Source organism: Pan troglodytes, chromosome 2, assembly GCF_028858775.2.
Source record: "Pan troglodytes isolate AG18354 chromosome 2, NHGRI_mPanTro3-v2.0_pri, whole genome shotgun sequence".
Classification (NCBI taxonomy): domain Eukaryota; kingdom Metazoa; phylum Chordata; class Mammalia; order Primates; family Hominidae; genus Pan; species Pan troglodytes.
Genome location: NC_086015.1, coordinates 123,125,881 through 123,153,577, shown reverse-complemented (window position 1 = coordinate 123,153,577; position 27,697 = coordinate 123,125,881). Strand labels below are relative to the sequence as shown.

Sequence of the window (27,697 nt, the reverse complement as noted above, 5' to 3'; positions counted from 1 at the left end):
TGACTATACATTACGTATTCTTGTCCAGACTAAGACAAAACTGCTGTGGCCTTCAACTGGCATTCAGATACACAGAAGGATAGGTGATGTGGTAAAAGAGAGTAAATATATGGGAGAAAATGGACAGCATGGGCCATAAGGAGAGGGACCACAGACCACTGATACTCAGTTTATTTTAAAGATTATTTTTAACAGCTTTGTCAAAATGTCTTATTAAAAACGCCGGTCCTCTTTTCATTTTTAGGTTTATTTTAGGTATCGAGCACATGATTATTGAGATGTTTTCATTTGACAGTGCCCCTGTCCTAAGTGGTTGCCTTTCTTGCCAGATTGTTTTTTCAGTTGTTCTTGTCAATTTCTGTTGATCAGACAAAGGACAGTTATCTTTTTATCTCCCTATCCTGGGACCTTACACATTTCATGTTCAATATTGTTGGATGGATATGTGGGTGGGTTGATGGATGGTTGGATTTTAAAGAAGCCTTTCTATTTTAGATGCTTTTAATTGAGAATGGTAAATCTGAATTTCTTTAGAATAAAAACCACATATTAATACTTTTTTTTGTACCTGGAGCCATAAAGTTTTCAGCCATCACAATTGCTAGGAATTATTTTGCTTTCCTGCATATAAGATTATGGGTTAAAATTGAACTGACTTGAAGTAAAATGGCATAGGAGCTTTCTGTTCCTTAGTGAGAACCCAAATAGCTACCAAGTCTGATTGTGAGAAAACAGTATCTCCTAGAACCTGATAATTAGGGCAGTATCTTCAACTGTCTTCCCAGGCAAGACTATTTGATGAGCTGGACTAAATTTTCTCATTTAGGGGAAAGGAAAATGAATAGTTTTCTCAGTTTTAAGCTTTTCCTTTCATTCATTTAATAAATCTTAGCATCAATTTATTGCTTTTCTTTACCACAATCTGGTATCATTTAGTATGTAATTTAGTACAAAATTTAGATGTTTAGGTACTGATTTGAATAAATATTATTGGCAGGGGCTTTGCACCAGAAAACATTTTAAAACTACTACATTAAAAGTACAATTTCCCTTGCTAGGGTCTTAGGGGAAGGGATTAATGTAGAGTGACTGCTTGCGAGTTTGGTGTTTCCCTTTGGGGTGATGAAAGTGTTTTGGAACTAGAGGAGATGGTTATAAACATTGCGAATGTACTAGATGCTGAATTGTGCTGAATTGTACACTTTTAAATGGTTTATGTTAACATAAATTGTACCTTAATTTAAAAAAAAAAAGCTTTTCTTGAACTTTTTAAAATTCATGCTGTATCTGTGAATTGCCAAAGTGTGTGCTGTAGCTCAGAGGATAATGTCCTCCTGTAGCTTGTTATGGTTATGATTGTTCCTTCAAACTGTGACACGTATTAGAGTGAAAATTAGTACTTACAGGCTAAATACTTAAGTAACAAGCATAAACCAGGGTTATCCCAGGTAACTGGGAGAACAGTCACATTACCTAAAACTAACAACAAATGCTTTTGTGTACAAGCTCGCTACCACTACTTGCTACAGAACTTGATTCTTCAAAGAAGTAAGTACAGTTGACAGAGACAGCTTCCCCCATGCAGATAAAAAGCCTATTTCAAACTTGTAAAAAGTAACAAAAAAAATAATCTTACTGAGTAAAGAATTGGATAAAGACATTTTCAGTTTTAATAAAAGCAGTGACACTTTAAACAGGTGTTTCTCAAATCCTTTTTTCACTAGTGTCTAGATAAGTCTTATCTGCCATTGGCTCATAAACAGTTGGGTAGGTTGGTCAGTACATCCAGTTGTACATACATACACATACAGACACACATTCTCATTCATATTCTCCTTGCTATGACACCACCACCTTTTAAAAACATAAAGAATATGTTTGTACAGTATTTCCTGTGGTCAAATATTGACATAGTAGGACAGGAAAACCTAATATATTTAAATCAATGAAAGATGCAGATATGTCTTATTAATATACCTACTCGAAAACTTTGGCCACATCTTTCCCCGAGATATTTTTAGTTCTCAGACATAATTTTAGTAGATAATGCCTTTGTTATATATCACAGTACTTCTGTGGGCTTTTTCTATAAGTTGATTACTAACTCTTTTAGCTAGTTTGAGATATAGGTTTGTCATGTGGGTTTTTTTTTCCCCTGTTAAACTGGTAGGGTTTGTTTTGTTTGGTTTTGTTTTTGAGACGGAGTTTCGCTCTTGTCGCCCAGGCTGAAGTGCAATGGCACGGTCTTGGCTCACTGCAACCTCTGCCTCGCGGGTTCAAGCAATTCTCCTGCCTCAGCCTCCCAAGTACCTGGGATCACAGGTGTGTGCCACCACGCCAGGCTAATTTTTGTATTTTTTTTAAACTTATTCTTTTTTTATGATTATTATTATACTTTAAGTTCTGGGATACATGTGGAGAAGGTGCAGGTTTGTTACATAGGTATACATGTGCCATAGTGGTTTGCTGCACCCATCAATCCATCATCTACATTAGGTATTTCTCCTAATGCTATCCCTCCCCCTTCCCCCCTACCCCGCAACAGGCCCTGGTATGTGATGTTCCCCTCCCTGTGCCCATATGTTCTCATTGTTCAACTCCCACTTGCGAGTGAGAACATGCCATGTTTGGTTTTCTGTTCCTGTGTTAGTTTGCTGAGAATGATGGTTTCCAGCTTCATCCATGTCCCTGCAAAAGACATGAACTCATTCTTTTTTTATGGCTGCATAATATTCTGTGATGTATATGGGCCACATTTTCTTTATCCAGTCTATCATTGGTGGGCATTTGGGTTGGTTCCAAGTCTTTGCTATTGTGAATAGTACTGCAATAAATATATGTATGCATGTGTCTTTATAGTAGAATGATTTATAATCCTTTGGGTATATACCCAGTAATGGGATGGCTGGGTCAAATGGTATTTCAAATTCTAGATCCTTGAGGAATTGCCACACTATCTTCCACAATTGTTGAACTAATTTACACTCCCACCAACAGTGTAAAAGCATTCCTGTTTCTCCACATCCTCTCCAGCATCTGTTGTTTCTTGACTTTTTAATGATCACCATTCTAACTAGTGTGAGATGGTATCTCATTGTGGTTTTGATTTGCATTTCCCTAATAATCAGCGATGATGAGCTTTTTTCCATATGTTTGTTGGCCACATAAATATCTTCTTTTGAAAAATGTCTGTTCATATCTTTCACCCACTTTTTGATGGGATTGTTTGTTTTCTTCTTGTAAATTTGTTTAAGTTCCTTGTAGATTCTGGATATTAGCCCTTTGTCAGATGGATGGCAAAAATTTTTCTTATTCTGTAGGTTGCCTGTTCTGATGATAGTTTCTTTTGCTGTGCAGAAGCTCTTTAGTTTAATTTGACCATTTGTCAATTCTGGCTTTCGTTGCCATTGCTTTTGGTGTTTTAGTCATGAATTCTTTGCCCATGCCTATATCCTGAATGATATTGCCTAGGTTTCCTTCTAGGGTTTTTATGGTTTTAGGTCTTACGTTTAAGTCTCTAATCCATCTTGAGTTAATTTTTTTATAAGGTATAAGGAAGGGGTCCAGTTTCAGTCTTCTGCATATGCCTAGCTAGTTTTCCCAACACCATTTATTAAATAGGGAATCCTTTCCCCATTGCTTGTTTTTGTTAGGTTTGTCAAAGATCAGATGGTTGTAGATGTGTGGTGGTATTTCTGAGGGCTCTGTTCTGTTCCATTGGTCTGTATATCTTTTTTGGTACCAGTACCATGCTGTTTTGGTGACTGTAGCCTTGTAGTATAGTTTGAAGTCAGGTAGGATGACGCCGCCAGCTTTGTTCTTTTTGCTTAGGATTGTCTTGGCTATATGGGCTCTTTTTTGGTTCCATATGAAATTTAAAGTAGTTTTTTCTAATTCTTTGAAGAAAGTCAGTGGTAGTTTGATGGGAATAGCATTGAATAATCTATAAATTACTTTGGGCAGTATGGCCATTTTCACCATATTAATTCTTCCTATCCATTAGCATGTAATGTTTTTCCATTTGTTTGTGTCCTCTCTTACTTCCTTGAGCAGTGGTTTGTAGTCCTCCTTGAAGAGATCCTTCACATCCCTTGTAAGTTGTATTCCCAGGTATTTTACTCTTTTTGTAGCAATTGTGAATGGGAGTTTGCTCATGATTTGGCTCTCTGTTTGTCTATTATTGGTGTATAAGAATGTTTGTGATTTTTGAGATTGATTTTGTATCCTGAGACTTTGCTGAAGTTGCTTATCAGCTTAAGGAGATTTTGGGCTGAGGCGATGGGGTTTTCTAAATATACAGTCATGTCATCTGCAAACAGATAATTTGACTTCCTCTTTTCCTATTTGAATACCCTTTATTTCTTTCTCTTGCCTGATTGCCCTGGCCAGAACTTCCAATACTATGTTGAATAGGAGTGGTGAGAGAAGGCACCCTTGTTTTGTGCTGGTTTTCAAAGCGAATGCTTCCAGCTTTTGCCTGAAACGTTCAGTACCGTATTGGCTGTGGGTTTGTCATAAATAGCTCTTACTATTTTGAGATATGTTCCATCAATACCTAGTTTATTGAGTGTTTTTAGCATGAAGGGCTGTTGAATTTTATCAAAGGCCTTCGCCACATCTATTGAGATAATTATATGGTTTTTGTCATTAGTTCTGTTTATGTGATGAATTACGTTTATTGATTTGCATATGTTGAACCAGCCTTTCATCCCAGGGATGAAGCCGACTTGATCGTGGTGGATACGCTTTTTAAGGTGCTGCTAGATTCAGTTTGCCAGTATTTTATTGAGGATTTTTGCATCTATGTTCATCAGATATATTGGCCTGAAATTTTCTTTCTTTCTTATGTCTCTGCCAGGTTTTGCTATCAGGATGATGCTGGCTGCATAAAATGAGTTAGGGAGGATTCCCTCTTTTTCTGTTGATTGGAATAGTTTCAGAAGGAATGGTACCAGCTCCTCTTTGTACCTCTGGTAGAATTCAATTGTGAATCCATCTGGTCTTGGGCTTTTTTTGTTGGTAGGCTATTAATTACTGCCATTGGTCTATTCAGAGATTCAACTTCTTCTTGGTTTAGTCTTGGGAGGGTGTATGTGTCCAGGAATTTATCCATTTCTTCTAGATTTTCTAGTTTATTTGCGTAGAGCTGTTTATAGTATTCTCTGATGGTAGTTTGTATTTCTGTGGGATCAGTGGTGATCTCCCCTTTATCATTTTTTATTGTGTCTATTTGATTCTTCTCTCTTTTCTTTATTAATCTGGCTAGCAGTCTATCTATTTTGTTAATCTTTTCAAAAAACCAGCCCCTGGATTCATTGATTTTTTTTTAAGAGTTTTTTGTGTCTCTGTCTCCTTCTGTTCTGCTCTGATCTTAGTTATTTCTTGTCTTGTGCTAGCTTTTGAATGTGTTTGCTCTTGCTTCTCTGGTTCTTTTAATTGTGATGTTAGGGTGTCAATTTTACATCTTTCCTGCTTTCTCCTGTGGGCATTTATTTAGTGCTATAAATTTCCCTTTAAACACTGCTTTAGCTGTGTCCCAGAGATTCTGGTATGTTGTGTCACTGTTCTCCTTGGTTTCGAAGAACTTATTTATTTCTGCCTTAATTTCGTTATTTACCCCGTAGTCATTCAGGAGCAGGTTGTTTAGTTTCCATGTAGTTGTGCGGTTTTGAGTGAGTTTCTTAATCCTGAGTTCTAATTTGATTCACTGTGGTCTGAGAGACTGTTTGTTATGATTTCTGTCCTTTTGCATTTGCTGAGGACTGTTTTACTTCCAATTATGTGGTCGATTTTAGAGTAAGTGCAGTGTGGTGCTGAGAAGAATGTATGTTCTGTTGATTTGGGGTGGAGAGTTCTGTAGATGTCTATCTACAGAACTTGGTCCAGAGCTGAGTTCAAGTCCCAAATATCCTTGTTACTTTTCTGTTTCGTTGATCTGTGTAATACTGACAGTGTGGTGTTAAAGTCTCCCACTGTTATTGTGTGGGAGTCCAAGTCTCTTTGTAGGTCTCTAAGAACTTCCTTTATGAATCCGGATGCTCCTGTATTGGGTGTATATATATTTATGATAGTTAGCTCTTCTTGTTGCATTGATCCCCTAATTTTTGTATTTTTAGTAGAGACGGGGTTTCACCATGTTGGCCAGGCTGATCTCGAACTCCTGACCTCAGGTGATTCACCCACCTTGGCCTCCCAAAGTGCTAGGATTACAGGCGTGAGCCACTGCGCCCGGCCTAAACTGGTAGTTTAATGCAGAATCTTATTTTCACTCTTACCAATAAAATAGTTTTGCATACAAAGTTAAGAGTGGACTCTAACATTTGTGTCTTAACCTTCTATAGAACTGTCAAGTAATCCACCTCTGGCTACCATCCTTATTCCTCCTCATGCTCGGATTCAAGCAGCTGCTTCAACCCCCACAAATGCCACAGCAGCCTCAGGTAAGAACGTTCTAAGTCTCTTCTATAAAAACATATTCTGGGCTGGGCATGATGGCTCACACCTGTAATCCCAGCACTTTGGGAGGCCGAGGTGGGTGGATCACCTGAGGTCAGGAGTTTGAGACCAGCCTGACCAACAAGGTGAAACCTTGTCTCTACTAAAAATAAAAATTTAGCCAGGTGTGGTGGCAGCTGCCTGTAATCCCAGCTTCTGGGGAGGCTGAGAGAGGAGAATTGCTTGAAACCGGGAGGCGGAGGTTGCACTGAGCCGAGATTGCACCACTGCACTCCAGCCTGGGCGACAGAGCAAGACTCCATCTCAAAAAAAAAAAAAAAAATTATGTTTTTCAAAAAGATATGATTACCTTTCATTTCATTTGATGAGTATGAACATTTAATATCTTTTACATATCAAAAACAGCACAGCCAAATGAGTAAACCTGAATAAAATTTTTTGCTTTATTTCCAAAAAGCATAAAACAAAAGCACCCACCCAGGTACCTTATATATAAGATATAAATATCTTCTGATAATGTTAAATTCTGTCATCTTAGTGAGAGGATCACTTGAGGCCAGGAGTTCAAGATCATCCTGGACAACATAGACCCCATGTAAAAAATAAAAATAAACTTAAAAAATCTTTGAAGTTACGGTTTTTACATAATTTCAATAGGAAATCAAATCAAATGAGATGTTTATAGCTGAAAACATATAAATATATTGTTACTGAAAATAATACACTTTTGTTTTTTTCCCCTCGAATGTAAATTGCAGTAGTATACTAGAGAGGCAAATATTTTCAAGAAGTATAAATTATAAGTTTATACTTATATTTAATCTTTTTTTAATCATTTGAAAGGGCTAAAACTGCAATGCAAATATGTTTAACTGAGATTTAGATCAGAATGTGACAAGACTCTTATATACCAAAAAAAAATTATTCACGGGTTAGAGCTAGGGTGTGCTGCTGGGCCTGAAGCCAGCTAATGGTGGGGCCTGATTTAGTGAGAACCGGTGTCCTTGCAAATATTCTGAAAATATCCAACCCTTAAGAGTGAAGTGAAATTCTTCCAAATAATGACTGGATGCTTTTAAAACTTAAAAGTTTTAAGTTAGAAACATAATAGGTAGCACAGTTAGGGGCTCAGAATTTGGCACCTTTCTTTTCTCTCTCTCTCCAAAAAGCTAATGGCAGGAGCTGACTTCATTTTCTTTAAATAGTCTTGAACTGAGTTGGATCAGATCCATTTTTGCCTAAGGGTATTTATGCTGCAGGAGATAAAATCTTTCATTACTAGTTCTTATCATTAAACAGTAAGGTCAAAATCCATGTCTCGTTGTTTGATGGTGTTGTTTCTGTCTAATCTTAAACTTTTAAAATGTTGCTAATAAAGATTTAAAACATTTCATTCTAGTTCATGTTCAGGAAAAGTCTGGAAAGAAAGATCTCTTTTCTTGTTCCAAGTTTATCAGCACATGCTACCTTGAAAAGTAATTTGAACTTTATTAGTTTAATTAGTGTCTTATTCATTTTCCCAGTCTGTAAAATGGAGTGGCAATTACTTTAGGACAACATTTGTCTTTACTTGTTTTTATTTGTCTGTACTTTAGGACAGCATTGCCACTCCATTTTACAGATTGAGAAAGTGTGCTGAAATCTGCTTTAAAATTTTTAAGGTAAAAAAAATTTTTTTAAAGTATGACCTGTTTAGAATCAAGAATTGCTATAAGCCATTAACAAATTTAAGACTGGCCCAGGTTATGTTAATTGTTCACAACATGAAAAAGGCCCTAACCCTGAACTAACACATTTACTTACTGAGCTCATTTCTACAGTTTTACTAGAATGGCTTTACACTGTGTATAAAAATGAGTAGGTTTTGAGCAGTTTAAAGTAACTTTCTTAATGCAAGATAGCGAACTAATTAATGATTGTGACTTATGTTTTTGAGCAAATTGTCTGCTTAGTAGGAGCCTAGTATAACCTGATTTTCATGTTGTTTTGATACAGGTTACAGCAAACTGAAAAATAATAATAATAATTTACATGTGTATATTTTTACAGCTATAGAAATCAGATTTCAACATAAAAATAGAAACTGACATTGAACTTTGACTCTGAGAGTTTACTCCAAAGTTGAATTGGGGTATGGGGAAGTTAATAGAGGAATAGTAAGCTGAGGTCAGAGCTAAAATTAGTTTAGAGAAATGCATGCCTTGAGTACCTTAATAGTTACCGAAGAGGATATTTCAGATATTGGTCTGAGCTAAAGTAAATAAAGAAGTGTTATAGTTCTGTTAAAATTTCCCATTGTTCATTAGATTGAAAGCACACTGGTGGCTTAGAAAAAATGGTGTTTCTGGCCCTGCTGTTTAAGAAATATTTCTCCTTTAGGGCCTCAGATTTGGTACTGAAAGAGATACAGTAAATGAACTTAACATCATCATTCTAACAAAAAATGTGAGTTTCAAATAGATACTTTTTTTTAAAGTTCCCCTTATTGTAACCCAAAAACAGTTTAACCACAGTATAGTTAAACAGTTTTCTATGGCGCTGCAGTAGTGAAGGCCCAAGTATGTCACCAAACATACTTCAGGAAATGCTGGTCTAGACCAAGTGATTGATTGCTTGGCCTTCCGGCTGCCTGTAGTTTAAGATTCATGTATGTTTTAAATAAGAATTTGTCAGTGTGAGTTACATTCTTTTGTGAGACCTTAAAATATATATGTCCTCGGCCAGGCGCGGTGGCTCACACCTGTAATCCCAGCACTTTGGGAGGCTGAGACAGGCAGATCACCTGAGGTTGGGAGTTCAAGACGAGCCTGACCAACGTGGAGATACCCTGTCTCTACTAAAAATACAAAATTAGCCGGACGTGGTGATGCATGCCTGTAATCCCAGCTACTCAGGAGGTTAAGGCAAGAGAATTGCTTGAACCTGAGAGGCGGAGGTTGCAATGAGCCGAGATTGTGCCATTGCACTCCAGCCTGGGCAACAAGAGCAAAACTTTGTCTCAAAAAAAAAAAAAAAATTCTCGGCATCAGACATGTTTTTTTTTAAAAAGCCATGTGGAGGGCAGGATTGACATCCATCCTCTTATGACAAAAGAACCTATGACTTTTCTTTCCTGGATAAATGGACATACATCTCTCCACACAGACAGAGTGAGGGACTGCTAAGCTACAGACATAGCCGAAGCTTTCCTCACAAAGCATTTCAGGATCTGCTCCAGAGTACAAAATAAATAAATAAACTATTAAACTATAAAGCTCTAGACCTTGAATATCTGAACCTGGAAATATTTCAAATTTAAATTTTCAAAGAATTTCTAATCACCCATCTAAGCTACATCACCACGGTAATATACCCCCACATACCCTGGGGTGAATTAATTATAATATGAACCCCTAAGTAACTAAACTAGTTGTCATACTTGATTTAAATCAGCGTAATGGAGCACATAACATCAAAATGATTCGTATCTTAGAGGTGGAGCCACTTTTAGTTTATGACAGTCATATCAACAAGAAGCAAAATAATACTTAAATAATACTTAACCTGTTTTCAGTAGCCTGAGAATGTGCCTCCAAATCATCTAAAAATGACCTTACATCACTAAAATACAAATTCAAAAGACTACCATAACTGAATTATCATCTGATCTGTTAAAATACCATTCCTGTTGTTGCTCAGCATCATTGCAATTCAGGTACTGTCAAGTATATTTGTGTCTAGAGCAAGATCATCAGAATACAGAGGCTCCTAGATAAACTGCTTGGGACACTTCTTATGTTGCTTATAGCTGGCTTAAACAAGAATGGAGTTTTCTGACATTTGTGTAGACCTGGGAACAAAGCTCAATCCTAAAGTATGTGGAATAAAAGCAGAAAAACAAAGCATATTGACAAAGATGCCATCAACCATTATCATACTGACTATATTATGGTGAAATAAGCTTTGGATTTTAGTCAGTTACTGTTGTTAGCCAAAGCTGTTAAATGGCTTTCAGATATTTAAGTCTTATTAAATTTTAAATACATTATAGGCAGAAATCTAATTCTCTATATTGCTGCTTCTGAAAAAGCAAAAGAAAATAGACATTTTCATACCCCGATTGTGGCCTAAAATCATACTGTGCTAATTCTGGGAATATATAATTGTTCTCTGTCATCACCAACAAACTTTGACTAGTACAACAAAATATCACAATTCTTTCTCACCTTCTTTGAAAATGGTAAAGATGGTGCAAATATTAAGTTTGAGGACATTAACACTGAGGGAACTGTTTTTGCAGATGTTTCAACTTTCCTTTTGTTGTGTTCTGCAACTGTATGTGAGCTGATAAAAACTTGTGGGAAAGCATTATAGGTATAAAACAAGAGCTGTCAGAATTCAGAATTTTTAGTTCAGTAATTCCACTTTAGGGATTTTAACTTCAGGATAAATCTATTGGAAAGAAAAAGGCTATCATGTACAGAGAGGGGAATCACATAATATATATAATCATATATAATAAAAAAGTATGTATTAATATATAACAAAAAGGAGAGCCAATGTAACCTGAATGGTCAACAGTAGGAAATTGTTTTAATACATTGTGGAATCTCCATTTTTATGTAGCCATAAAAAACAATTTTCATGAAGCTTGTGGACATTCATGGAAATACTCATCCTAATTTATGTAGAGAAAATTTTAAAATCTCATGAACCTTGTTGGTTACTATTGTCAAAATGTGTATTTTCATGTGGATAGGGACTAGACAGAAATATACAAAACTGTAAACTGTTGTGCTAAATTATTGGGTATGGATGTTGATTTTTTTCCTAAAAAACATTCTTTATAAGTTGTTTTTAAAATGCTTTAGTATCTAGAGACATTATTGTTAATCATGGCTCTGATTGACATGAGAATCTCTTGAAAATTACCCATACTACTATCAATTCCTAAAGTATAATTTCTTTGTTTCTTTTTTTGAGACAGAGTCTTACTGTTGCCCAGACTGGAGTACAGTGTGTGATCTCAGCTCATGTAACCTCCAACTCCTGGGTTCAAGTGATTCTCATGCCTCAGCCTTCCAAGTAGCTGGGATTACAGGCGCGCACTACCATACCCTGCTAATTTTTTGCAATTTTAGTACAGACGGGGTTTCACTTTGTTGGCCAGGCTGGTCTCGAACTCCTGGCCTCAAGTGATCTGCCTGCCTTGGCCTCCCAAAGTGCTGGGATTACAGGTGTGAGCCACTGTGGCCAGCCAAAATTCATAGTATAATTTCTTATGTTGACTGAAATATATATATATATATGTGAATGGTCAACGTAGGAAATGTTCAACATTTATATATATAAAATATAAATATATATTATATATGTCTTATTTTCTTTGTACACCCAGTCATCTCATTCACTCCATTTAGGAGACCATTCATCTGGAACATCTAAAGTAATAAATCTCAAGACATTATCGTTTTCCTAATCAAATACAAACCATTTTAGAGAGCATCTGCTCAGATGAGTTGAATGTGAGATGTTGTAGGGAATTTCAACTAGAGCAGTTTTCTGGTTTTATCTGTTTGGTATATTGGTCATCAGCATAAAGTTTCTTTCAATGCAATGGTTCTGCTGTTAAAAACCACGGATTTCAGTTCACCTTTCATTATCTACCGAGAAGTGGTCATCTATCCCATGGTTATGTATATTCAGTAATAGATATTATTGCAAGAATGAGCACCTTTTAATCTTTGCATCACTCTATTAGAAAAGTTTGGCCGGGTGTGGTGGCTCACGCCTGTAATCCCAGCACTTTGGGAGGCCGAGGCGGGTGGATCACAAGGTCAAGAGATGGAGACCATCCTGGCCAACATGGTGAAACCCCATCTCTACTAAATATACAAAAAAAAAAAAAAATTAGCCGGGCGTAGTAGCGGGTGCCTATAGTCCCAGCTATTCGGGAGGCTGAGGCAGGAGAATGGCGTGAACCCGGGAGGCAGAGCTTGCAGTGAGCCGAGATCACGCCACTGCACTCCAGCCTGGGCAACAGAGCAAGACTGCTCTCAAAAAAAGAAAGAAAAGTTTATCCTTTTTTCACCCTGAAATTTATTTCTGTATGCCTTCTTCCAGTCAGTGATTCTACTATGAAATTATAACAGAACCATCCAGATCCTTCCATGTAAAAGTCCTTCAAATGTTAATGATAGCTAACTTGCCCTCCATACTAATGACAGCTTTAAATCCTAATCCTGGATTTGTTCTAAAGTATTAGGGTATTGGATTTTCTACCCAATTGTATGTCATCTGTACATTTCACAAACATGTCAGTTTTTTACCTCTATCCAAGCAACTAATAAAACATATCAAAGAGGACAAGGCAGAGCCTACTAGAAATGTTTTGCCTTTATTCAAGTTACTGATAAATTCATTGGAACTGGGCTGGGTTTCCTAGAGATTACTCTTCTGGTGGTCTCTTAGTGATTGGTCATTCCTCTTCGTGACTGGTCATTCCTCTTGTTTGCTTAACTACAGACCAACCTTTAAAATGCCCATTTATATGAGGAGGTTATAAAAAGCACTTTGTAAAATGCTTCATTGTTTTAAGAAAACTTTCAGCCTTTTTCCATTAAAAAAAAAAGTAACCATATCAAAGATGGAAATCAAACCGTTGTTTTTAAGACGGGGAAGTTTCTAGTGCCTAAATATCTGTAAGCTGTGAGTTTCTGTAATCCGTTTTAGATTTGTTTCTTGGACTATAGATTGTGAGTTTAAAGACATTTAAAATTTTTGATTGCCCTCACCTTCCTTGGGGCACATTTTGTTTATTAGGATTTTTATTATATCTTTTCAAGTTGAAAACCCTTCTAACAGAAGGGGGAGTCATGATAACATTTGGATGAGGTCTGTCATTTTACGTGGTCTGCAGGCTTAACTTGTCTTCATCTTGGTTTGAAAAGCTCTTACTGTTACTTTATTTGCATTGAGATTATTTGCAATTACTTGATCAAAATTTTGTTTATGCTTTTCTATTTCTTGTTAGTTATTAGCCTCCTTTGAAGACTTTAGCCACAAAATCATACCTATTTGTTCTTCAAACTTCTAAAAATTCATTTGGCTATAGTCTCGTTCAGATTTTGCTATGGCTAGTGGCCCCTTTGTCTTACAATTACAATTATTTTCACCCCAGAATTCCTGTTACCTACATACCAGCCAATTCTTTTTAGTTGGGCGGAATTAAACACAGAATAATTTCTCTCATTGTTTGTTTCTACTGTTTTTGAGAGGTGAAATGTTAAGCAGATTGTCAGTTTATTAGATGCTTGCTTTTCTAAAATGACAGTTACCCTCCCTCATCCTTTCCCCAGGTACTACTAATATTATTCCTGGTCTTTGGGCCAGTTTTACAGTGTACATTGGGAAAGCTGTGTTCATATTCTGTCTAGTGTAGAAGCTGCAGTGCATGCCCTGTTGTTCCTCTTTGTAAACTTGTTCTTCCTGTTTTCTCTTTATCTTAACCCAAATAGATGTTAAATTTCATAAAAGTCTGCAACTTTTAAAAAAAAAAACAAAAAAAGCAGGCATTTTTGTCTATCAAGAACATATAGTGTATAGTTATTTTAGGAAGTAAAAATTGCCTCTATTCTACTTTCAAAGATAATCACACATAACATTATGTTTTAGTTTTAGTCTATATATGAATGGGCAGAGAGACATGTTTTTTTAAAAATGGGCTTAGGCTATTTAGAGGGTGAAGGTATAGACTATAGTATTCAACCAATATCCTAAGGCTATACCATAGTTAATTTCTTATTCTTGGACTTTTGGTTTGTGTCGAAGATGGGGTTTTTGGTTTTTGTTGTTCTGAAAAATGCTTTGAAGATATCTTTGCATAAAGCTGTACTTATTCTTCTAAATTTTTAGAAGTAGAGTCAAAAAGTATAAAGAATTTTAAAGTTTAATGTCAAATTGCTTTCTGAAAGTTTGTCCCGCTGTCAGTTCATACTCCCCACTGTCAGTACAAGTACTTTTCTATTTCCCCATTGCCCCATGTCCTCATAGAGTGGGAGTAGGGGAAGTACAGTGTGCATGTGTGCACATACACATTTTTAGGTGTTACCAGCTTGGTAGCCAATTAATATGTGCATCTTTTTTAGGTACAGTGCTGCATCCGTTTCCTCCTGTTGGCTCTGCATCTGAAATACAGACTTCCATTTTGAACTATACCATTTTGACAAATTCACTGACACCAATGAGATTGTATCTACCCCATGTTAGGGTTTCAGGTTCACTTTGTGAGTTTGTATATAGATACCTAAAATCAAACCAGCTTAGTCATTATTCTCACCAGAGCAGTCCTAGACATCACTTCTAGAAGTTCTTGCTTTCTGTGCAAAACATGTTCTCTCCTATCAAGTCAAAAATTTTATCTCGGTTTTTCCCCTCCTCTAAAAGTAATTTAAAATCTGGATTAAGTTGGAATTCTCTATCAGACATTTTTCCGTGTGTCCCTGAAGTGTTCCTCAGTTCCTTGCCTGAAGTCACCTACTTTTATTTATATGTCCCTTTTTTTTCTTTATTCCTAAATTAAGCATTTTAACTTAAAGGAACAGTGAAAATGTTACCTGTGTGTCCCCATGACCTTCAGTTTTCTACCCTGAACAGCCAAACTTCTTAAATACAATGTGCCCTTTCCCTGAGCTCACAGGGAACTGAGACCTCTCAGCTGCCAGCAGATCAAATATAAACAGTCTTATTGACAGGTCTTCCAGGTATCCTGGTGGATGGGGTTGGCTCACAGGCATCCGAATTTTACTGCTATTTTTATAATCACTGAAGGCTACCTTAGTGTTCTGTGCCACATCTTTTTCTTGCAGGTGTACTTTGATTTCATGAGTGTAAATTATAATTTCAAATTAAATATAAGTTTAGGGTATACTTTGATTCTCTGTGAGTAATTATCTTGTTTGTTAATGTGCCAGTTAATAACATTAATATCTAAGACATAGTTTTACAGTAGAAGCATTTCCACTTGGAACAGCTTGAGTAGGAACATCCTGAGTTAGGTACACAGTATAAATAATATCTCCCGGGCTGTTAATTTTATCTTCTAGAGAGATTGACCTGTCATAAGACATTTCTAACTATTATAGAAAGAGGATACCTGATAAGTAGAAACACATAAAATGTGCTTGGAAGAGATTGTTATTGGGCAAGAGCATAGTAAAGGAAATACGGGAATAAAAATATACCTGGCGGGGTGCAGTGACTCACACCTACAATCCCAGCACTTTGGGAGGTCGAGGCGGTCAGATTACTTGAAGCCAGGAGTTTGAGACCAGCCTGGCCAACATGGCGAAACCCCATCTCTACTAAAAATACAAAAAAAAATTTAGCCAGGCATGGTGGTGCGTGCCTGTAATCCCAGCTACTCGGGAAGCCAGGAGAATCCCTTGAACCCAGGAAGCAGAGGTTGCAGTGAGCTGAGATTGCACCACTGCACTCCAGCCTAGGTGACAGAGTGAGACCCTGTCTCAAAAAAAAAATCCTAATGTTTCCAAGTGTACTTATAAAGTGCATGTAAAACACAAAAAGGCTCATTTGATATATCTAAAATATGTTATTTTACTAATATGCCAACAATATAAATAGTAAAATGTTTAATAATTTTGTAGCTGAGAACTTGTAATGTGTTGAGAGCAAATAAGGAACTGAATTTTAATCTTTAACGTCAATTACTTTAAATAAATAGCCTTATGTAGTTAGCAGCTACTATATTAGAGAATATAACTAGAACATTTCTGTGATTGCTGCTGGGCCAGATAGTGAGCATTTCAATAAATTAGAAGAATTTAATTTTGTATAGACACACAGATCTAGAATACTAATTCATGGTGGCAGGGCCTTTGGAACCCTGTCTCCTATGTTTATTTTCTGTCTTTTCCTCCCAACCCATTTCCTTGTTTTCTACTCTCTTTTTATTTAAATCCTTTGGCAGTAGGTGTAAATGGAGACCTTCCATTCACTCTCCTTCCTGTTCCTCATTTGCACCTTTGATCAACCACATTTGGGACAGGGAGTATGGACAGGACCATTTGTGGGCAGGGGGTGGGGGGATGCAGACAGCAAGGAATCAAGGCAAGAAATTCTGCGTTTATGACTTGAACATTTGGGTGGGGCAGTTTCCTCAGTATTGAGACAGTTGACCATTAATCCATGACTCCATTATCTAGCCAACTCTTACAGATCTCTTGAGAATCTGAAAAAAACAAACAAACAAAAAAAAACAAAAAATGCTGTAGATCCTGTCCTATAAAAAGAAATTATGATACCAGATACAGAATTTTACATATGAAAATTTACTCCAGGACAAAAATCACAGCCTCATGGTCTGTTTTGGGAACCTGATACTTAAGGGTTCTACCCTTGGTTTCACTGTGGGACTGCCTAAGTTGTGTTTTACCTCTTATGTCACACAGAATAAAATTGGTCTTAATACATGTGCCAATTTGCTTTGCAGTATCTGGTACAAAGCCATAGAGCCATAGACTTTTCAGAAAACAATTGATTCCTGAGAAAACAATTCTGGAAAAAATTAAATCTAATACAATCTTTTTTTGTCTTGTACAGTTTCTTAGAAGCACACCTAATTGTGTAGGGAGATTTTGTCAGCGATTCCCTCACTGGCTTGTGAGTGCAACCCCTAAATGGCATTTAAGTTCTTCGACATATACATGTATGTTATCTATTTCTGCATATTAGTTTACCCCCCCCCAACATTTAGCTATTTAAAACAAGAGTAAACATTATCTCACATAGTTTCTATGGGTCAGGAATTTAGAAGCAGCTTAGCTAGGTGGTTCTGGGTCAGAGTCTCATGACATAGTCAAAACATTAGCCAGGGATGCAGTCGTCTGATGACTTGCCTGGAGGCAGAAGCTCTGCTTCCACAGTGGCTCTCATTCATGTGGTTATCAAATATGTGCTACCTGTATGCAGGAGGCCTCAGTCACTCAATAAGTGGCCCTCTCCATAGTGCTACTTAAGTATCTCACATCATTGCAGCTGGCTTCCCCTAGACTAAGTAATCCAAGAAAGAAGGCAATGCAAAAGCCACAGTATCTTTTATGTCCTAGCCTTGGAAGTCACACACCATTATTTCTGGAATATCCTATTAGTTACACAGGTCAGTCCTATTCAGTGTGGGAATGGACTACATTAGGCATGGATACCAAGAGGCATGAATCATTGGGGTCATCTTGGAAAGTAGCTACCACGGTGTGTAGGGATGATTTTGTACCTTCCTTCCCTTCCCCACAAAGCTGATTGTTCTATTTCCTCTTAAGTCCATCCTTGGTTTGGGGGCATTTTTTTGTTTACTTGTTTTTCCATAGTAGCATTAGACAGGTGATAATGGGCATTGGTTTATAGGAAGCTTCAAAGTCAGTGAAATGTCAGCTCTGTAGTTGTTTGCAGAGCACTTATATCTCTGTACACCCCATACTGAAAATAAAGTAACTGTGCTCTTAATCTTAATTTTTCTTATCATAAACTCCCTCTTCTCTTATTTATTTATTTATTTATTTTTTTGAGACGGAGTCTCGCTCTGTTGCCCAGGCTAGAGTGCAGTGGCGCGATTTCGGCTCATCGCAACCTCTGCCTCCCAGGTTCACGCCATTCTCCTGCCTCAGCCTCCCGAGTAGCTGGGACTACAGGCGCCCGCCACTACGCCCAGCTAATTTTTGGTATTTTTAGTAGAGTCAGGGTTTCACCGTGTTAGCCAGGATGGTCTCTATCTCCTGACCTCGTGATCCGCCCACCTCGGCCTCCCAAAGTGCTGGGATTACAGTCATGAGCCACCACGCCCGGCCCACTCTTCTCTTTTAATGTAAAGTGTCTTACAGATAATAGAAATGTGCCTGTAGAAATCACAGTGATTTTATTGAGGTGAGTTCTAAATGAAAGTCATCTTAATCTCTTTTCTTCTTTTGCTAGGAAATCTTTTCTGCTGCCCCCTACTTCCCATAAGATGGATTATTCTCCTCCCTTGTGCTCTGTGTTCCACTCCCCTACTTGTTAGCTATATGGTCTTGGGCACATTCCTTAATCTATTTGTGCTTCCTTTCTCCTATTTGCAAAACAGAGGTAACAGTTGTACCTATTTCTCAGATTTGCTGTGTGAGCTAAATGACATGACTGCAAAATACTTAGTGTGGTGTCTGGCATATTGGTAAGCAGTATGCTGTCACTAGTATTTACTTTGGTGATGATGTTGGTTATTGCAGTCACACTAGATTATAAATATATGTATTTTTAGATGTCTCTTTTACCTTCCCATCTATTGACCAATTGCTGTATGCCAGATACTGTGCTAAGCACTTCATAGGCCTCATTTCATAGGTAGGTGGTATTACTACCATTTTACCAATGAGGAAATGAGAGATAGATTAAATAACGTGTTCCAAAATCACACAGCTATTAAGTTGTACAAGTAGGCTTCATACTCAATAAATGTTTATAGAGTTGGTTTAGTTTTAAGAAAGATGTATCAGTGTGAAGTTCAGAAGAGCATCTCTGGTTGAAAACAAGAGACTAGAGTTGGTTAATGATCCATAGTCAGATCATTTATAATGAAAATGATCTTAGCCTCTCTTTTAAACCATAATGCCATTTAGCGTCACTTTACCAGTGCATATGTAATGGGAAGGGAATGTAAGGAGAAGTAAAATGAACTTTGCTGTTTTTATGTTGTGGAGTCACTATTTAAATGTTTGAGAAGAAAAGTTACAGAAATTACACTAAACTAAATCCAATGACAATTTATCGGAATTTTAAATTAATAAACATTTTAATAGAAAGCTCATTAATTCAGATTCCATTGTGTAAAATAAATTTACAGTGTGATGGTGGGAACAAAATAAGCATGTGCCAAGATTTGTTTCTTGAGTTATTTCTAAAAAGGTGGTAATCTGTGTTGTCTTGTTTCCTGATCTTGAACTAGTTTCTTCCCAGCCACCAAGAGGTCAGCTCCTCCTACTTTACCTGGCCAAGGGGCCAGTCCATCTTTATGATGGGATTGTAGAGATTATGAAATGTAACTTTACTCAATCAGTAAGCTGGGTGGTCTTTTAAACCTACTATTGAGTATTGAATTTATAGAACTTTGCCTTTTTTTTTTTTACTTTTTCCCTCTCTGTACTTTGTCTTCCTCTGAAAAAGAGAACTCTGTTCTTCTCAGCAAGGACATGTGTGATTTGATTTTAAGTGGAGCTCATTGCATCAGGCAAAAGTTTTTTTGATGAATGTCTGTAGGACTGTGACTTTCGATATCAAAGATATTTATAATCAAAATAATTAGCGTTAAAATTATATTCATTAAGTGATTTGAAAATAATTCAAGAGAAAAATATGAGATCATTACAGGTCTGAAGAGCATGGGTGTCTATCAAATTTTATTGTTCAGAAAGTGAATTTGTTTCTGGTTTTATCCTCACTTAAAAGGCTTGTGCTTTTTACTGTGATCATGCAAGCAGTCATTGAATTTATCCAAGAAAGAGGAGACTGGTTTTGGCAATGTCACAAGCTCACAGGCTGTAGTCAGTGAAAGGACATCTGCACATTAGTGCCAAATAGGATTTTGCTAAAGAGCAAATTAACATAAATGGGCTGGTGGCCATGTAGATGAGGTAAAACTGATGTCAGCCAGTGTAGTTAATGGCTGCCGTGGCCAGAGCTGCTCTCTCCATGTTGGCATGGGTGCTGATGTAGTGGTCAAACAGATAGATAAATTTCTGATGATCAGTGCCTCCCATAAGTCCTGGGGAAGACCAGAATGACAGTTCTACCTGTTATCTTCCCATACTGAAAATGAGAAGGAAATGCTGTTGGATGATGGTCATGCATAGGTTCTGAGTGTCATCAGAGCATGTGACATGCTGCAATAAGCATGGGTTTGTGGTGTTCCAGGTTTTCTCTGGATTTTTTTTTTAATGCAGCCTGTGCATGAATCATGAAAATGAACATTTTATCTGAGAAAGACTTGGAGGAATCTGTGGTCTAGACAGGAATTGATGTTAGGTTATTGATGCACAGAATGTGGATGATCATTAAGGGTAAAACTTCTTTAAACAGGGCATATCTAAGGAAGGTCAGGAGTCACGAATGAAGTGTTAGCATAGTTCCTCAGTGATTATTAGAAAAGGTGGTCAGCCTGGCTTTGGAGAGTAGGTTCTGTGTCATATACCCTTTCCTGCCACCTGTTCATTTGCCATACTGATGAATTAATATGACCCCACTCCATGGGCTATATGAACCTAATGTGTGGATTCTGATGCCATAATATCTTCACTTGTGTACATGACAACAAGATTAGAAGCAGCTTTAGCTATTTTGAAGGAAATTAAATGAATTAAACCTAATCATTCACATTAAGAGATATTCACATTCCTTCCCCAAAGGCTGTGCTAAATGTATATAAGGGCAGCTTATTGGGAAATTAGGAAGTATAATTTTTATAGATTGGCTTTAGAAATGAGAGACTGAACAGCTAATCCATCATAGAGTTCCCTATGTGTCCTTGGATATTCTGTGTCTCCCTCTAATTCAGAAATTCAAAGTAGAAAGATCCAGGACCAAACGTTGCATTCAACCATGACATTGGTTATTCTACTCACCATAGCACATGGTAGATCTACAAATCCCTTCAGTCCTAGAGAGAAAAAAACTTCTGAGTCTGCCTTTTGGTGTCACCAACCTTGATGGCATTGTGGCTTCTAGAGAGATGGCTTTTCAAAGTTGCCCATCCCAGTCAAGCTACCTCTCTTGCTCAGGGCTTAGTGTGAAATCTTTGGGAGAAAATTTGGCCAGCAGTACCTTCCCTGTCATTAAGAGAGATGACAAGGATGCAACTTGATAGCCACTAAAACAGCAGTCTACTAAACCAATTTGGACACAGTTAGATGCCCACTTAAATGTTAATGGATGCTGTGAAATAATAATAGACCTTAAAAGGGGGAAGGAGATAATGGTTAGTTGTAGAGTTGTACGTATTTCTAAAAGATTAGGGCAAAGTAAGCTCTAAGTAAGTTCTAAGTCAAGATTTGACTACAAGATGCTTTCCTTTTCTTAATTTTTAATTTTTGTGGGGACATAGTAGGTGTATATATTTATGGGTTACCTGAGATATTTTGATATAGACATGGAATGTGTAATAATCATATCAGGGTAAATGGGATATTCATCACCTCAAGCATTTATCCTTTATGTTACAAACAATCCAGTCATACTTTGTTATTTTAAAATGTACAATTAAATTATTTTTGTACTGTAGTCACCCTGTTTTGCTAGCAAATACTAGGTCTTATACATTTTTTTTTTGTACCCATTAACCATCCCCACTTCCCCCACCCCCGCTACCCTTCCCAACCTCTGGTAACAATCCTTCTAACTCCGTGAGTTCAGTTGTTTTAAATTTTAGCTCCTACAAATAAGTGAGAACATGCAAAGTTTGTCTTTCTCTGTCTGGCTTATTTCACTTCACATAATGACTTCAGTTCCATCCATGTTGTTGCAAATGGCAGGATCTCATTCTTTTTCTTTTTCTTTTTTCTTTTCTTTCTTCTCTTTTTTTTTTTTTTTTTTTTTATTTTAAAGATGGTATCTTACTGTGTCTCCCAGGTGGTCTTGGCTCACTTGCAGCCTCAACCTCTCTGGCTCAAGCAATCCTCCCACTTAGCCTCCCATCTTTCTCTCTTATGGCTACATATTACCCCATTGTGTATATATACCACATTTTCTTTTATCCATTCATCTGTTGATACAAGATGCTTTATTAAATTGACTAAGTGAATTGGTACTGCAGTTGCTGTTTCTTTTTTGCTGGTTGTCTGTCTTCCATCTCTATGAATAATGAAGAGGGTCTGTTCTGCCCATCAACACTGACGCACGTTACTTTCATTGCCTCCACCCATTTACTTACTTAAGCAGATGGCATATTGTAACATGGTTCAAATTTTTAGCAAGTTTTCCCAGCTGTGCACTGTTCATTTATTTTCAAGTGAACTAGACTCCAGCTGAGTGTTCATGTACAGCTGATCCCAGCTGTAGCAAGAGCTTTGACTGAAATGGTCTCTGGCTCCCTGAGTCTGCAACTTATTCAAAGACACTGTCTTCCCGGTACCAGGACCATGCTGAGGCATGAACTTAAATCCAAGAATAGAGAAATTCAGATTTCATAGTGTTGGCCTTATTTAAAACAACGTTCCAAATAACAGCTTGGAAGGCCACACAGTTCACAGCCTGCAGTTGAAACAGTGTACTTGTTCTCTTTTGTTGTTATAGCATTGCTCATGCTCTCTCTTGGGACTTTTTGACTTGCAGATGCTAATACTGGAGACCGTGGACAGACCAATAATGCTGCTTCTGCATCAGCTTCCAACTCCACCTGAACAGTCCCGAGCAGCCAGCTGCACAGGAAAAACCACCAGTTACTTGAGTGTCACTCAGCAACACTGGTCACGTTTGGAAAGAATATTAAAAAGAGAAAAAAAACCTGTTCATTTTAGTGTTCAATTTTTTTATTATTGTTGTTGTTCTTATTTAACCTTGTAAAATATCTATAAATACAAACCAATTTCATTGTATTCTCACTTTGAGGGAGATCCAGGGGGTGGGAGGGGTTGTGGGGAGGGGGAAAGCGGAGCACTAGAACATACAATCTCTCTCCCACGACAATCTTTTTTTATTAAAAGTCTGCTGTTGTATACTTTAAAAACAGGACTCCTGCCTCATGCCCCTTCCACAAAAGAAGAAAACCTTTTTCTGTGCTGATGGGTTTTTTTTTGAACTTTGTTTTCTTTTAAAGTCTAGTGCGAGACTTTGGTATAGTGCACAGCTTGAAATTGGTTGGGAGCTTAGCAGGTATAACTCAACGGGGACTTAAATGTCACTTGTAAAATTAATCCATATCTTCGGGTATTTATAGACTTGCCTTTGGCATGTTGGTGGCAGGTGTGGCAGACAAAGAAATGTGTATCATTCGTAACCCAGGGAGGTCAATAAAGTTTGGAACTCTACAGGGAAGATTCTTAGTAGATTTGTTAAGGTTTTGTTTTGCTCTCAGTTAGTGCTAGTGATGTAGAGGCTTGTACAGGAGGCTGCCAGAGGGGAAGCAGCAAGCAAGACTCAGGCACACATGCTCTACAGGTGGCTCTTTGTTTGCCTGACCAAATTTCTTTGCAAATCTTAGCACAGTTTCAAACTAGTGACCTGGGAGGAGATGGAAGGGGTGTTGAGCAGGCCGAGCTAGCCGCTGAGGTCAAAGGCTGATGAGCCCAGAGGAAGGGGACAGGTCAGGGATACATCTCACCACTGTGAATAAGTTTGTCCAGATTTTTTTCTAAAGTTACTTCCCTTGGAAAGATACACTTGAGAGGACATTGTAGTTAAATAATGTGAACTGTAACAGTCGTCTACTGGTTTATTTTTCATATTTTTTAATTGAAAATTGAGCTTGCAGAAATAGCCACATTCTACACATAGTTCTAATTTTAAATCCAAATCTAGAATCTGTATTTAATTTGTTTTTTAACCTCATGCTTTTTACATTTATTTATTGATGCATGTCAGATGGTAGAAATATTAAAAACTACACATCAGAATGATACAGTCACTTATACCTGCTGACTTTATAGGAAAGCTGATGATATAAATGTGTGTATATACGTTATATATACATATATTCAATACTGCCTTTTTTTTTGTCTACAGTATCAAAATTGACTGGTTGAAGCATGAGAAGAATGTTTCCCCCACACCCAGTTAAGAGTTTTTGTGTCTGTTTTCTTTGTGTATCAGTGAACGATGTTAAGAATCAGTCTCTCTTTTTGAAGAAAAAGCAATATTCCTTGGAAAGCAAGGAGAATTGAAGGACTATGTTTGCCGTGAGGAAATAGATTTTCATGACTAGTTTGTTTTATACTTTTAAGGTTGGCATCTATGTGGGCCTTATATACTCTAAAATGAACTTTAGTCACCTTGGTGCTTATGGGCCATTACTTGACCTATGAATCTTTAAGGCACAATCAGTTGTACTTTACATTTAAAGATCACTTGAGTGATGGCCGCCTTTCCCTCCTACCCACTCCTTCCCCACATGCCTTCCAAGGTTAGCTGGTAACTGTAGGGCTGCAGAGCTGAGCCCTTGGTTGTGTGTAACTTGCCCTCACCCTCCTCATTGCCACCTTAGGTCACTTTATGGGTCTCGTCCTCCAGAGGGTTCGGAAGTGGAGTCTGTTGGCAGCCCTCCTGCAGGCCCTAGCACCCTGTCCTGCTCCTTAACTGTGTGTGTGACTCTCCAAGAGAGTTGTCCTGCCTGCTGAAGTGAACCAGTACCCAGAAAGACAACTGTGAGCCATCTTGGTTTTCACTCGCTGTTTAGCTGAGGTCTTGGGCCACAAAAGGGGTTTCACAAACCTCTGGATATATCAGAGTTCATGAGAAAGGAAACATGCTCAGTCAAACCAAATCAAACAAATTGAATTTTATGTTTTATAAAGTGCTTCTGAAAGCTAAGATTTGAAAGAAGTCTGAAATCAAAGCATTTGGCAGCATAACTCCTTAAAGGTAATGGCGTTGATAGACCATTTTCGGACAGAATTTATAAAGAATCTGAAAAGGCAGGTCTGTGATAGAGAAATGGACCTGCATTCAGATCCAACTGCCCAGCAAGCGTTTGGATGCAGACACTGCTCTGGACGTGGTATACTCCCCAGAGTCCATAAAAATCAGTGCTTATTTTAGGAAACAGGTTGCCCCCCACAACTGGGGTAAAAGAAGAGAGAAAAGTCACGCTTTTCTCTCATTTCATTGTGTGTGTGTGTGTGTGTGTGTGTGTGTGGGCTGAGATGTGTGATTTTTCTTTCTCAAGGATCATGGTGGGATCACAGAACTCTTTTATACAAGTGAGATCCAGGTCTCTGAATATCTTTTTGTATATAATAATAATAATAAAAAGCTCCTCACCAAATTCAAGCTTGTACATTATATTTTCTTTCTATGTTTTTAAATTTAAGTTTTATTGTTTTGTATGTAAATATGTGGACCCAGGAACTGTTATTAATGAGCAAAAAGTTACTGTTCAGGGCAGTGATTCTGTTTAATAATCAGACAAAATGTAGACGAGCTTTTTAAAGCCATATAGTTTTAACTCTGTACAGTAGGTACCGGCCTGTATTATTGTAACAATAACTCTAGCAATGTATAGTGTATCTATATAGTTTGGAGTGCCTTCGCTTCCATGTGTTTTTTTTTTAATTTGTTCTTTTTTTAATTTTAATTGGTTTCCTTTATCCATGTCTCCCTGTCCACCCCCTTTCCCTTTGAAATAATAACTCACTCATAACAGTATCTTTGCCCCTTCCACAGTTAAGTTTCAGTGATACCATACTCAGGAGTGGGAAGAGGAAATCATATTCGTAATTTCATTTCGTTGAAGCCCTGCCTTTGTTTTGGTTCTGAATGTCTTTCCTCCTCGGTAGCAGTGACCGGTTTCATTTCATACTTAGTCCATTCAGGGACTTAGTGTAGCACCAGGGAGCCCTAGAGCTGGAGGATATCGAATAGATTAAATTTTGCTCGTCTCTTCCACAAGCCCTAACCATGGGTCTTAAAAACAGCAGATTCTGGGAGCCTTCCATGCTCTCTCTCTCTCCTCTTTTATCTACTTCCCTCCCAAATGAGAGAGTGAGAGAGAATTGGTTTTTTATAAATCGAAGTTTCTTAATAGTATCAGGTTTTGATACGTCAGTGGTCTAAAATGCTATAGTGCAATTACTAGCAGTTACTGCACGGAGTGCCACCGTGCCAATAGAGGACTGTTGTTTTAACAAGGGAACTCTTAGCCCATTTCCTCCCTCCCGCCATCTCTACCCTTGCTCAATGAAATATCATTTTAATTTCTTTTAAAAAAATCAGTTTAATTCTTACCGTGTGCCCAACACGAAGGCCTTTTTTGAAAGAAAAATAGAATGTTTTGCCTCAAAGTAGTCCATATAAAATGTCTTGAATAGAAGAAAAAACTTTACCAAACCAAAGGTTACTATTTTTGAAACATCGTGTGTTCATTCCAGCAAGGCAGAAGACTGCACCTTCTTTCCAGTGACATGCTGTGTCATTTTTTTAAAGTCCTCTTAATTTTTAGACACATTTTTGGTTTATGTTTTAACAATGTATGCCTAACCAGTCATCTTGTCTGCACCAATGCAAAGGTTTCTGAGAGGAGTATTCTCTATCCCTGTGGATATGAAGACACTGGCATTTCATCTATTTTTCTCTTTCCTTTTTAAAGGATTTAACTTTGGAATCTTCCAAAGGAAGTTTGGCCAATGCCAGATCCCCAGGAATTTGGGGGGTTTTCTTTCTTTTCAACTGAAATTGTATCTGATTCCTACTGTTCATGTTAGTGATCATCTAATCACAGAGCCAAACACTTTTCTCCCCTGTGTGGAAAAGTAGGTATGCTTTACAATAAAATCTGTCTTTTCTGGTAGAAACCTGAGCCACTGAAAATAAAAGAGACAACTAGAAGCACAGTAGAGTCCCAGACTGAGATCTACCTTTGAGAGGCTTTGAAAGTAATCCCTGGGGTTTGGATTATTTTCACAAGGGTTATGCCGTTTTATTCAAGTTTGTTGCTCCGTTTTGCACCTCTGCAATAAAAGCAAAATGACAACCAGTACATAAGGGGTTAGCTTGACAAAGTAGACTTCCTTGTGTTAATTTTTAAGTTTTTTTTTCCTTAACTATATCTGTCTACAGGCAGATACAGATAGTTGTATGAAAATCTGCTTGCCTGTAAAATTTGCGTTTATAAATGTGTTGCCGATGGATCACTTGGGCCTGTACACATACCAATTAGCGTGACCACTTCCATCTTAAAAACAAACCTAAAAAACAAAATTTATTATATATATATATATATATAAAGGACTGTGGGTTGTATACAAACTATTGCAAACACTTGTGCAAATCTGTCTTGATATAAAGGAAAAGCAAAATCTGTATAACATTATTACTACTTGAATGCCTCTGTGACTGATTTTTTTTTCATTTTAAATATAAACTTTTTTGTGAAAAGTATGCTCAATGTTTTTTTTCCCTTTCCCCATTCCCTTGTAAATACATTTTGTTCTATGTGACTTGGTTTGGAAATAGTTAACTGGTACTGTAATTTGCATTAAATAAAAAGTAGGTTAGCCTGGAAATGAAATTAAAA

General features: G+C 37.4%; 1 protein-coding gene across 4 annotated transcripts in view; it reads left to right on the top strand.

The window, feature by feature from the left end:
* The window catches only part of GSK3B (glycogen synthase kinase 3 beta), a 272,442-nt gene extending 244,745 nt beyond the window's left edge, over positions 1–27,697 (top strand). For 2 of the 4 annotated variants that reach the window (XM_016941721.3, XM_016941720.3), the window contains 2 exons: positions 6,342–6,440; positions 22,804–27,697. In XM_016941721.3, the coding sequence (XP_016797210.1) occupies positions 6,342–6,440; positions 22,804–22,871 (167 nt within the window). In that variant the 3' untranslated portion in view covers positions 22,872–27,697. The remainder of the gene's footprint in view (positions 1–6,341; positions 6,441–22,803) is intronic. The other 2 variants (XM_016941724.4, XM_016941722.4) reach the window with 2 other exon arrangements.